The sequence below is a fragment of the Apteryx mantelli genome, chromosome 40 (genome assembly GCF_036417845.1).
Source record: "Apteryx mantelli isolate bAptMan1 chromosome 40, bAptMan1.hap1, whole genome shotgun sequence".
Taxonomy (NCBI): Eukaryota; Metazoa; Chordata; class Aves; order Apterygiformes; family Apterygidae; genus Apteryx; species Apteryx mantelli.
Genome location: NC_090017.1, coordinates 421,006 through 432,355, shown reverse-complemented (window position 1 = coordinate 432,355; position 11,350 = coordinate 421,006). Strand labels below are relative to the sequence as shown.

At 72.8% G+C, this 11,350-nt stretch overlaps 3 protein-coding genes across 4 annotated transcripts; 1 reads left to right on the top strand and 2 right to left on the bottom strand.

The window, feature by feature from the left end:
- The first annotated feature begins 450 nt into the window (after window positions 1-450).
- On the top strand, window positions 451-3,893 carry PFN1 (profilin 1). Its single transcript, XM_067315052.1, has 3 exons — window positions 451-726; window positions 2,876-3,068; window positions 3,766-3,893. The coding sequence occupies exons 1-3, from the start codon at window positions 595-597 to the stop codon at window positions 3,861-3,863; spliced, it is 423 nt and encodes a 140-aa protein (XP_067171153.1). The 5' UTR covers window positions 451-594; the 3' UTR covers window positions 3,864-3,893.
- Window positions 3,894-5,211: 1,318 nt separating this feature from the next.
- LOC136995223 (E3 ubiquitin-protein ligase RNF167-like) lies at window positions 5,212-9,671 on the bottom strand. 2 transcript variants are annotated; one of them, XM_067315047.1, is made up of 10 exons: window positions 9,593-9,671; window positions 8,670-8,765; window positions 8,502-8,582; window positions 8,265-8,387; window positions 8,091-8,178; window positions 7,345-7,435; window positions 7,122-7,227; window positions 6,544-6,637; window positions 5,535-5,615; window positions 5,212-5,447 (listed from the first exon to the last, which is right to left on the bottom strand). In XM_067315047.1, the coding sequence occupies exons 2-10, from the start codon at window positions 8,745-8,747 to the stop codon at window positions 5,260-5,262; spliced, it is 930 nt and encodes a 309-aa protein (XP_067171148.1). In that variant the 5' UTR covers window positions 8,748-8,765; window positions 9,593-9,671; the 3' UTR covers window positions 5,212-5,259. The 2 variants fall into 2 exon arrangements, with proteins under 2 accessions (XP_067171148.1, XP_067171147.1); XM_067315046.1 differs by lacking the exon at window positions 9,593-9,671 and adding an exon at window positions 9,164-9,277.
- Window positions 8,808-10,863, bottom strand: LOC136995199 (adhesive plaque matrix protein-like). Its single transcript, XM_067315013.1, has 3 exons — window positions 10,859-10,863; window positions 9,729-10,459; window positions 8,808-8,839 (listed from the first exon to the last, which is right to left on the bottom strand). The coding sequence occupies exons 1-3, from the start codon at window positions 10,861-10,863 to the stop codon at window positions 8,808-8,810; spliced, it is 768 nt and encodes a 255-aa protein (XP_067171114.1).
- Between the last annotated feature and the right edge of the window lie 487 nt (window positions 10,864-11,350).

The following is an 11,350-nucleotide window of genomic DNA, read 5'->3' as shown; positions in this document are numbered from 1 at the left end:
TGTGCAACGCCCGGGGGGGGGGGGTGCAATGCCAGGGGAGGGTGTGCAATGGCCGGGGGGGGGGGGGTGCAATGCACGCGGGGGGGGGGGAGGCCGCAACGCCCTCGCTGCCCCCCCCTTGGTTGGGGGCGGGGGGGGGGGTCGCAGCATCCCGGGCAGGAGCCGCCGCTGCCGCCGCCGCGGTCGCTCGGGGCCGGTTCGGGCCGAGGGGGCGTGACCTGGCGGAGAGGGGCGTGGCCTGGCGGCGTGGGCGTGGCCTGGCGGCGAGGGGGGCGTGGCTTCGCGGCGGCAAGCGTGAGCGAGGGAGAGCGCGAGGGAGGGGCGGAGCCAAGCGGGGGGGGAAGGGCGGGAGAGGGGATGGGCGTGTCCCCCGTCAGGCCCCGCCCCCGAGGCGCGGCCCCGCCCCCGGCGGCCCCGCTATGAAAGGCGGCGCGCGGCCCCGCCGCGGGGCCCCGTCTCGCGCCCGCCGCCCGCTCTGCGCACGCGCCGCCGCCGCCGGCTCCGCCCACTTCCTCTTCCCCCCCCCTTCCTCCTCCCTCCCGCCGCGCCGGCCCGGCCCCGCCCCGCCCGGCTCGCGCCGCCGCCGCCGCCGCCATGAGCGGGTGGGCGCCCTACGTGGAGAGCCTCATGGCGGACGGGACCTGCCAGGACGCCGCCATCGTCGGCTACAAGGACACGCCCGCCGTGTGGGCCGCCACCCCCGGCAAGACCTTCGCCAACATCACGGTGGGCACCGCGGGCGGCGGCGGCGGGTGTGGTGGGTGTGGGGTGTGTGTGTGTGTGGGGTGGGGGGGGATGCGACGGTGGCGGGAGGGCGGGAAACGCTCGCTGAGGTAGTTGTGAGGGGGGAAACGCTGGCGGAGGGCGGGAAACGCTGGCGGAGGGGTTGTGGGGGGGGGAGGAAGCGCTGGGTGAGGGGAAGGAAGCGCGCGCGGAGGGGCGGGAAACGGCGGGCGCTGCCCAGCGTTGGGGGGGGAAACGGTGCCTGAGGGGCGGGAAACGCTGCCTGAGGAGGGGGGAGAAGAAACGGTCTCTGAGGGGCGGGAAACGCTCGCTGAGGAGTGGGGGGGGGAGAAGAAACGGTCGCTGAGGGGCGGGAAACGCCGCCGGAGGGGGGAGGAAACGGCGGTAACGGGGAGGAAACGGCGGTAACGGGGATGAGGAGGAGGGGGGGGAGATGCCGGGAGCCCGGGGTGGGGGGGAAGTGCGGTTCCCTCACGGTTTTGGGGCGCGATTCCCTCGCGGTTTGGGGGCGGCTCCCCCATAGTTTGGGGCGATTCCCCCCCCCTTTTTGGGGGCAAGAGCGTCCCGACTCCCCCAGCTCTGCGGGGACCCAGGCGTCCTGCCCCCCCCAACACCCCCTCGGGGACCGGGGACCCTCCCGGGGACACCGGGGCCCCCCCGGGGCGGGGGTCGCGCCCGGCCCCTTCCCTTCCCTCCCCCCCCCCCCCGCAGGAAGTGACTCGTTGGGGGGGGGCCGGATCCTGCCCATCCCCCCCCTTCCCTCCCCCCCCCCCGGTCCCAATCGGGACAAAAAAGGGAGAAAAATGTGTCCGGGAGCGGCCCGGCCGGTGCCAGCGTGGCCCGGCCTCCCCCGCCGCCGGGGAGGGGACCCAGGCGTCCCGGGCACGCGGGGGGGGGGCCCAGGCGTCCGGGCAGCTCCACGGCCCCCCCCCACCCCGCTCGAGGAAGGAGCCCAGGCGTCCGGGTGCGCTTTACCCCCCCTCCCCCCCTCAATAAACCCCGCTTTAAGGAAGGAGCCCAGGCGTCCGGGCTGGGGCGAGCACGTGGCTGCAGGGCGGGGGAGGGAGGGAGGGAGGGGGGGGCCCGGACGCCTGGGCCCTTCGAAAGCCCTGCCCGGGCTGGGGGGTCGCCGGTTTCACCCCCCTCCTCTTCCTCCTCCTTCCCCCCCCCCCCCAAAATCAAAAAAATGCGCGGAATGTGGCAACTTCCCCCCGGCGGGGGAGGGGCGGCCGGGGCTTCCTGTGGGGGAGGGGTGGGGGCGCCCGGACGCCTGGGCCCCTCGTGGAGGGCTGTTGGGGGGGGTCCCGGACGCCTGGGCCCCTCGCGGAGGGCTGGGGGGGGGGTCCCGGACGCCTGGGCCCCTCGCAGGGGGCTGAGGGGGGGGGTCCCGGACGCCTGGGCCCCTCGTGGAGGGCTGAGGGGGGGGGTCCCGGACGCCTGGGCCCCATGAGGAGCCGGTGCCGGGCTCTCGGGCGTCCCGGACACCTGGGTCCCCGGCGGGGTGTCGGGTGGCTCCCGGACGCCTGGGCCCTCGCGGCAGGGGATGCCCCGGACGCCTGGGCCCCTCCGGCTGAGGCAGCTCCTGGATGTCTGGGCCCCCCCCCGTGGAGCAGGGCCCGGACGCCTGGGCCCCTGGGGGGGGGGGTGTCAGGGTGGGGTGGGTTCTGCCCGGACGCCTGGGCCCCGAGTGGGGTGTTAAGCTGGGCTCCCGGTGCTGCCCCGGACGCCTGGGCCCCCCCCGCCCGGACGCCTGGGCCCCTGGTGGAGCATCAGGGCAGGGTCATGGTGCTGCCCCGGACGCCTGGGTCCCTGGGGGGGTGTCAGGGTGGGTTCACGGTGCTGCCCCGGACGCCTGGGCCCCCCCCCCCGCCCGGACGCCTGGGCCCCTGGTGGAGCATCAGGGCAGGGTCACGGTGCTGCCCCGGACGCCTGGGTCCCTGGTGGAGCATCAGGGCAGGGTCACGGTGCTGCCCCGGACGCCTGGGTCCCTGGGGGGGTGACAGGGTGGGTTCACGGTGCTGCCCCGGACGCCTGGGCCCCTAGGGGGGGGTGCTAGGACATTCCTGCCCCCCCCGCCGCCCGGACGCCTGGGCCCGCGGCGCCTGACGGTGTCCCGGCGGGGGGGGGGCAGGCGGCGGAGGTGAACGCGCTGGTGGGGAAGGACCGGAGCAGCCTGCTGGTGAACGGGCTGACGCTGGGCGGGCAGAAGTGCTCCGTCATCCGCGACTCGCTGCTCGTGGAGGGCGAGCACAGCATGGACCTGCGCACCAAGAGCGCCGCCGGCGCGCCCACCTTCAACGTCACCGCCACCATCACCAACAAGAGTGAGTGCGACCCCCCCCGGACCCCCCCGCGCCCCCCCGGACCCCCCCGTCCCCCCTGTGCCCCGCGCGTCCCCCCTGCGCGTCCCCCCTGCGCACCCAGAGCGCCGCCGGCGCGCCCACCTTCACCGTCACTGCCACCATCACCAACAAGAGTGAGTGCGACCCCCCCCGCGCCTGCCCCGGACGCCTGGGCCCCCTCTCTGCTTCCTCCCGGGCGCCTGGGTCCCTTTCCCATCCCCCCCCCCTCCCCCCGCGTTGCTCTGTCCCCGGACGCCTGGGTCCCCTCTGTGCCCCCCCCCCCACCCAAACCCAGCTGTTGCGGGAAGGGGCAGCTGTTGCCCTCCCGGAGCAGCTGCACCCGGACGCCTGGGCCCCCTCACGGGGAGGGCAGCCCGGATGCCTGGGCCCCCTGCCTGGGGGGGGAACGTGAGGGGGGGGACTCCCCAGATGTCTGGGGAGGGTGCCCGGACGCCTGGGCCCCCTTAGGGGGGGTGTGTGGGAGGGGGGGGGTTGGCAGGGGTCGCCCAGACACCTGGGCCCCCTCGGGTGGGGAGTCAGCGGGGTCACCCGGACGCCTGGGCCCCCTTGTTGGGGGGTTCCCCGGACACCTGGGCCCCCTCGGGGGGGGGTCAGCAGGGATTGCCCGGACGCCGGGGCCCCCTGACCCCCCCCCCCCGCGCCCCCCCCCCCCCCGCAGCGATTGTGCTGGTGATGGGCAAGGAGGGCGTCCACGGCGGCTGCGTGAACAAGAAGTGCTACGAGATGGCGGCCCACCTGCGGCGCTCCCAGTACTGACCAATAAAGGCCGCCGCACCCGCACCCCCACCCGCCCGCTGCCTGCCTGCTGCCTTCCTGCCTGCTGCGCCCGGACGCCTGGGCCCCGCGCCGCCCCACGGGGGGGGAGGGGAGGGCGCCCGGGTCCGCCCGGGGCAAAGTCCGGCCCCGCTGGAGCCACTGTCACGGGAGGGTGATAGGAGGGATGGCGACAGGTGGGGGTGGGGCACCCTTGGGTGCTGGGGTCACGGAGCCCCTTTGGAGACCGACCCGGGTGCTGGGTTTGGGGGGCTCCCAGAGCCCCTTTGGGGGCTGGAGCTGGGTGGGGGGAGCCCAGAGCTCCTTTGGGTGCCAGAGAGGGGTTGAAGGTGCTGGAGACCAGCTCGGGTGCCAGGTTTGGGAGGTCTTGGAGCACCTTTGGGTGCCGGAGCTGGGTTGGGGGATCCTGGAGCCCCTTTGGGTGCTGGAGCTGGGTCGAAGGTGCTGGAGACCAAGTCAGGCACCAGGTTTGGGGGGTCCTGCAGCCCCTTTGGGTGCTGGAGCTGGGTTGGGGGATCCTGGAGCCCCTTTGGGTGCTGGAGATGGGTCGAAGGTGCTGGAGACCAACACAGGCACCAGATTTGGGGGGTCCTGGAGCACCTTTAGGTCCTGGGGGAGGTGGATGGTGGGTGCTGGAGCCCCTTTGGGGGCTGGAGCTGGGTTGGGGGATCCTGGAGCTCCTTTGGGTGCCAGAGATGGGTTGAAGGTGCTGGAGACCAACTTGGGCACTGGATTTGGGGGGTCCCAGAGCTCCTTTGGGTGCTGGAGGGTGTTGGGGTGATGGAGCCTGATCCAAGGGGCTGGAGCTGGTTTGGGGGGAAAGGTCCTGGAGCCCCTTTGGGTGCTGGAGACCAACTCGGGCACCAAATTTTGGGGGGTTCTGGAGCACCTTTAGGTGCTGGAGGGAGGTGGATGGCGGGTGCTGGAGCCCCTTCGGGTGCCAGAGCCAGGTGGGAGGATCCCGGAGCTCCTTTGGGTGCCGGAGCCGGATTGAAGGTGCTGGAGACCCACGTGGGCACCAGGTCGGGGGATCCCGGAGACGCTTCGGGTGCCGTGGTGGGTGCTGGAGCCGGGCGGGAGGATCCCGGAGCCCCTTTGGGTGCTGGTGGGGGCAAGGAGGGAGCTGGAGCCGGGTCCAGGGGGTCCCGGAGCTGGGTTAGGTGCCAGGTCTGAGGGTGCTGGAGCCCCTCCGGGTGCCGGAGCTGTGTCGAGGGTGCCAGGAGCTGGTTCGGGGGGTCCTGGAGCCCCACTCGGGCGCTCGCTATGGGGCACCGGGCACCCACGGGTGCCGCGGGGCGTCCTGGGACACCGAAGAAGAGCCGGAGCTGGGTTGGCCGCGAGCCTTTATTGGGGGGCGGGAAGGGCCCCGGCGTCCGGGTCAGACGGGGGCGGGGGGCAGCAGCGGGGTGCGCTCGGAGGCGGCGCCCGGGGTCCCTGCGTCGCCCTCGGGTGCCGCCGCCGCTTCCTCCTCCTCCTCCTCGGCGCCCGGCAGCACCCGCTGCTTGCACACGGGGCAGGTGCGGCGGGTGCGCGTCAGCCAGGGGTCCACGCAGCGGCTGTGGAAGGCTGCAAGGGGGGGGGGGGTGGTCAGGGGGGCCCAGGCGTCCGGGAGGGGCCCAGGCGTCCCCACCGCCCCCCCCACCCGGCGCTCACCGTGGGCGCAGGGCAGCACCCGCAGCCGGTCGCCCTCCTCGTACTCGTCCAGGCAGATGGCGCAGACCTCGTACTCGTCCCCTGCGGAGCCGCGTCACCCGTGGGCCCAGGAGTCCGGGGCCCTCTGCGAGGGGGCCCAGGAGTCCGGGCCGTTCCCCCCCCCCCCACCAATCCCGTGGACCCAGGCGTCTGGGACGGGCCCAGGGCTCCCACTCCGTCACCCTTCCCGTGGCCTGGCCTCGCCGTGACCCCCGCGTCGGGGTGAGGACCCAGGCGTCCGGCCCTCCCCCGCCCTCCATGGGCCCAGGAGTCCGGGACGAGGCTCAGGGCTCCCCCTTCGCCGCCCTTCTCGCGGCCTGGTCCTGTTGCCACCCCACCCTGCCCTGTGCTGGGATGCGGGCCCAGGCGTCCGGGTCCCCCCTGCCCCAATGGGCCCAGGTGTCCGGGGTCCCCCTGCCCCAATGGGCCCAGGAGTCCGGGGTGAGCCCAAGTCCCCCAACCCCACGGACCCAGGAGGCCGACGTGGGCCCAGGCGTCCGGGCGGTCCCCCCCGGGGTGAGCCGGGGTGCGGGCCCAGGTGTCCAGGCGCAGCGGGGGAGGGGTGCACGCGGGGCGGAAGCGGGTGCCGGGGCGGGGGTGGGGGGGGTTCAGGGCCGGCGCCCGCCAAGGCCTTATAAGGGCAGCGACGGCGGCGACGGCGCTTCCTTCCCCCCCCCCCCCGCCCGGCGCTGACTCACCCGCCGCACCCGCCCGGACGCCTGGGTCCCACGCGCGGGGGAGGGGTTCCCCCCCCCTCTTCCCCCCCCGCGGTTCCCGGACACGCCCCGTGGCGAGGGCCCAGGCGTCCGGGCGGCTGCGCTGAGCGCTAGGCCGCAGCGGGGCGGGCGGAGGGGAAGGATGCGAACGAGGCCATGGCGGGGACAAGGCCACAGGGGTTAATGAGGCCACAGGGGTTAACGAGGCCGCGGGGATTAACGAGGCCCCCCCTTCCCCCCCCCCCCGGCGGTACCTTTCCGGTACCGGTGCACCGGGATCTTGCTGAGCTGCTCCTGCGAGAGCCGGTTCCGCCGGAGCCGCTTGCGGTGCTGGAGGCAGCGCACGACCTGCGGGGGCGATGGGGGCCCAGGTGTCCGGGGCCGCCTCCACCCGAGCCGGGGCGGGGGGGCCCAGGCGTCCGGGGCCACAAAGTCATGGAGTGAGGGGACCTGGATGTCCTTGCCCCCCTTCCCCAACCCACGTAGGGGGCCCAGGCGTCCCTGTGTGGCTCGGGAGGGGCCCAGGCGTCCCCGCGCGGTGCAGCAGGGCCCAGGCGTCCCCGTGTGGCGCAGTGGGGCCCAGGTGTCCCCACGCGGCACAGTGGGGCCCAGGCGTCCCCGTGGGGCTCAGGAGGGGCCCAGGCGTCCCCGCGCGGCACAGTGGGGCCCAGGCGTCCCCATGTGGCTCGGGAGGGGCCCAGGCGTCCCCGCGCGGTGCAGCAGGGCCCAGGCGTCCCCGTGGGGCTCGGGAGGGGCCCAGGTGTCCCCACGCAGTGTGGTGGGGCCCAGGCGTCCCCGCGCGGCCCGGGAGGGGCCCAGGCGTCCGGCTCACCAGGACGGTGCACATGACGGCCACGATGACGCCCACGATGCCGGTGAAGGGCACCAGGTAGTAGCCCAGGGGGAAGACGTACTCGGGGACGAGGACGACGTGGGCCCTGCGGGGACAGCGGCTGCTGGGCGCCCACCCGGGGGGCCCCGGCATCCGGGGTGGAGCGGGGGGGGGCCCAGGCGTCCGGGGGGCCCAGGCGTCCGGGGGGGGGGGGGGGCCCTACCCGCGGGCGTAGCTGAAGGTGTCGCGCAGGAAGGCGGCGGCGCGCTGCCCCACGAACACGGCCGGGATGGCGATCTGCTCCCGCAGCCGCTCTGCAACGAGAGCCGCCTCAGCCACGGCCGCCGCGGGGCCACGACGGCCACCACGGGGCCACCATGGGGCCATGACGGTGCCACAACGGCCGCCACGGGGCCACAACAGCCCCAATGGCCACCACGGGGGCATGACGGCCACCACAGGGCCACGATGGCCACCATGGTGCCATGACGGCCACAACAGCCACCACGACAGCCACGACAGGGCCGTGACGGCCACCATGGGGCCACGACAGTCACAAGGGGGCCATAACTGAACCGCGACAGCCATGACGAGGCCGCGAAGACCATGACAGAGCCACGACGGGGCCATGATGGCCACGATGAGCCACGACGGGGCCATGATGGCCACGATGAGCCACGACGGGCCATGATGGCCACAACGGAGCCGCGACAGGGCCACAAAGGCCATGACGGAGACGCAACGGCCACGATGGCCATGATGGAGCCATGAAGGAGCCGTGACAGGCCACCGCAGCCATGACGAGGCCACGATGGCCACGGTGGAGCCACAATGGAGCTGTTGTGGAGCCATGACAGGGCCACAACGGGGCCACCACGGAGCCGTGACGGATCCGTGGCCACCAGGCGAGCGGAAGCCGCGTCCGTGGGAGCCGCCGCGTGGCCCGGCCCGGCCCCGGCTGCCGCTCACCGTCGTTCCACACCATGTTGAGCAGCTTCTCCGAGTCCACGTTGTGCACCACGGCGGCGCCGAAGCCGGCCTGCTGCGCGTGCAGCACCTGCGCGCGGGAGGGAGGGAGCGGCGGTGGGTCAGCGGGGGACGCCTGGGCCCCTCCGCCACGTCCCGCCCCGTCCCCGTCCCCACCTTGACGTCGAAGTCGCAGTCGTAGCGGCGCACGAGGGCGATGAAGACGCTGCCGTTGGCGCCGGGCGGCGGCGCCGCGATGGGCCGGCAGGCGTTGCTGGGCCGAGCCTCCACCACGAAGCCCTGCGGTGGCAACGAGACGCGTCGGGACCCGCCGGAGGGGACCCAGGCGTCCGGGGCTCGGCCCCCGCCCCCCACCCCGGGGGGGACCCAGGCGTCCGGGAGCGACCAACCTACCAGGAGGCCTTCGCGAGGCAGCGGCGCGCCGAAGAGCGCCGGCAGGTCCGAGAACTCCATGGTGGCGTTGCGGTCCAGCACCTGGCGGGAGAGGGCAGCGGCGTCAGCGAGCGCCCCGAAACGGCCCCCGAATCCCCCCGAATCCCCCCCCGAAACGCCCCCGCTCACCGCCTGGATGTAGGCCCCGGCGGGCAGCAGCAGCAGCGCGGCGGCGGCCGTCACGAGGGCGACGGGGCCCGGCCGCATGGCGGAGACGGCGACGACCTGGAAAGACGGCGGGTGGGGACGGGGACGGGGGGATGCGGGTCAGGTCCGTCCCGGACGCCTGGGCTCGTGCCCTGATAACGGGGGGACCCAGGCGTCCGGGTCGGGATCGGGATCGGGGTCGGGGGGGAGAAGGACACACGTGCGACCCGGCTTGGCGTGACCCGGCTTGGCGTGACCCGGCTTGGCGTGACGCGGCGTGTCACGGCGCGCCGGCCGCGGGGGACGCACCCCACCTCACCCCCGATAAGCACCAGGCAAAATCTGCCCCCCTCCTCCCCTTTCCTCCCCCCACCCCTCCACCCCACCATGCCAAGGGGCCCAGGCGTCCGGGCAGCCCCCCCCCCCACCTCGCACCAGGGGGCCCAGGTGTCCGGGCGCCCCCTCTCCAGCCTTACCTGGTGGTGATGGTGGTGGTGGTGGTGGGGGGACACGTGTGGGGCTCAGCGCCGGCCCATGGGGCAGCCGCGTGCCCCCCGTGCCCAGGTGGGGTTATTTTGGGGGGGAGGGGGGCAGGGGGAAGGGGGGGGGTCTCTGTGTTTACACCCTTCCTCCCCGCGACATGGCTGGGCGCTCTCGCGAGAGGAAGAGGAGGAGGAGGAGGAGGAGGAGCCGTGCTCCGCCCCGGACGCCTGGGCCCGCTCTGGGGGGTTGGGGTTGGGGAGGGGGGGCAGCGCACGAGGTGGCCGGGTCCGGCCTGGCCTCGTTCCCCCCCCCGCCCCCCATCACAGGGCTGAGGGACCCTCGCACGGGGGGCGACCCCGGCCCCCCCCCCCCCCGCCCGGTACCTCCGACGGTACTTCCCCAGGGCGGCGCTCGGGCGGTACCTGGGCTCCAGGGCGAGCGTTTGGGGGTGCTCCTCGTGGGGGGGGGGGTGCTGGGGTGCTCCTCCCCGGGACGGTACTCGGCGGTACTCCTCCCTGGGGGCGGTACTTCTCCCTGGGGGTGGTACTTGAGCAGTACTTGGGCGGTACTTCTCCTTAGGGGTGGTACTTGAGCGGTACTTGGGTGGTACTTCTCCCTGGGGGTGGTACTTGAGCAGTACTTGGGCGGTACTTCTCCCTGGGGGTGGTACTTGAGCAGTACTTGGGCGGTACTTCTCCTTAGGGGTGGTACTTGAGCAGTACTTGGGCGGTACTTCTCCCTGGGGGTGGTACTTGAGTGGTACTTGGGCGGTACTTCTCCTTAGGGGTGGTACTTGAGCAGTACTTGGGCGGTACTTCTCCCTGGGGGTGGTACTTGAGCGGTACGTGGGCGGTACTTCTCCCTGGGGGTGGTACTTGAGCAGTACTTGGGCGGTACTTCTCCTTAGGGGTGGTACTTGAGCAGTACTTGGGCGGTACTCCTCCTTGGGGGTGGTATTTGGGTGGTACTTGGGTGGTACTCCTCCCTGGGGGCAGTACTTGGGCGGTACTTCTCCTTGGGGGGTGGTACTTGAGTGGTACTTGGGCGGTAATCCTCCTTGGGGGTGGTACTTGAGCAGTACTTGGGCGGTACTTCTCCTTGGGGGCAGTACTTGGGCGGTACTTGGACGGTACTTGGGTGGTACTTCTCCTTGGGGGCGGTACTTGGGTGGTGCTTGGGTGGTACTCCTCCTTGGGGGCGGTACTTGGGTGGTACTCCTCCTCAGGGGCGGTACTTCCTGGTCCTTTGTGGCACACCTCCTCGGGGTGGTACTCTGTGGTACTTGGGTGCTATTCTCATCAGAGGTGGTATTTTGTGGTGCTTCTGGCCAGGGGCGGTACTCTGCAGTGCACTTTGAGGTGGTACTCCTGCTCTGGGGTGGTGCCCTGTGGTGCCCCCGGGGGGTGCTGCTCTGTGGTGGTACTCCTCAGCGGCGGTACTCCGCAGTACTCCTCAGCAGCAGTACTCCACAGTACTCCTCAGTGGCAGTACTCCGCAGTACTCATCAGTGGTGGTACTCTGCACTACTCTTCTTCAGCGGCAGTACTTTGGGGTACTCCTCCTCAGTGGCGGTACTCTGTGGTACTCCTCCTCAGCAGCAGTACTCTGTGGTACTCCTCCTTGGGGGTGTTGCTCTGTAGTACTCCTGAAGAGCGTTATGCTGTGGCACTTCTCCTCAGGACTGTTACTCCATGGTACTCCTCGGAGGTGTTGCTCTGCCCCCCCCCCCCGTCCAAGGGTGTTACTCTGTGGTACTCCTCCTCGGGGGTGGCACTCTGACCCTCCTGTGGGGTGTTACTCCACGGTACTCCTCCTTGGGGGTGGCACTCTGGCCCTCCTGTGGGGTGTTACTCCGTGGTACTCCTCCTCGGGGCTGTTACTCCATGGTACTTCTTCTCAGGGGTGGCACTCTGACCCTCCTGTGGGGTGTTACTCTGTGGTACTCTTCCTCGGGGGTGGCACTCTGGCCCTCCTGTGGGGTGTTACTCTGTGGTACTCCTCCTCGGGGGTGGCACTCTGGCCCTCCTGTGGGGTGTTACTCCACGGTACTCCTCCTCCTCCTCGGGGCTGTTACTCCGCGGTACCCCAGGACCGGCCCCTCCCCCCCCGTCCCCCCCCTCACGTCACCGGCGGCGCTTCCCGCCAAAACCGCCGCGCGCCAATAGGCGGCCGGCTGGGGG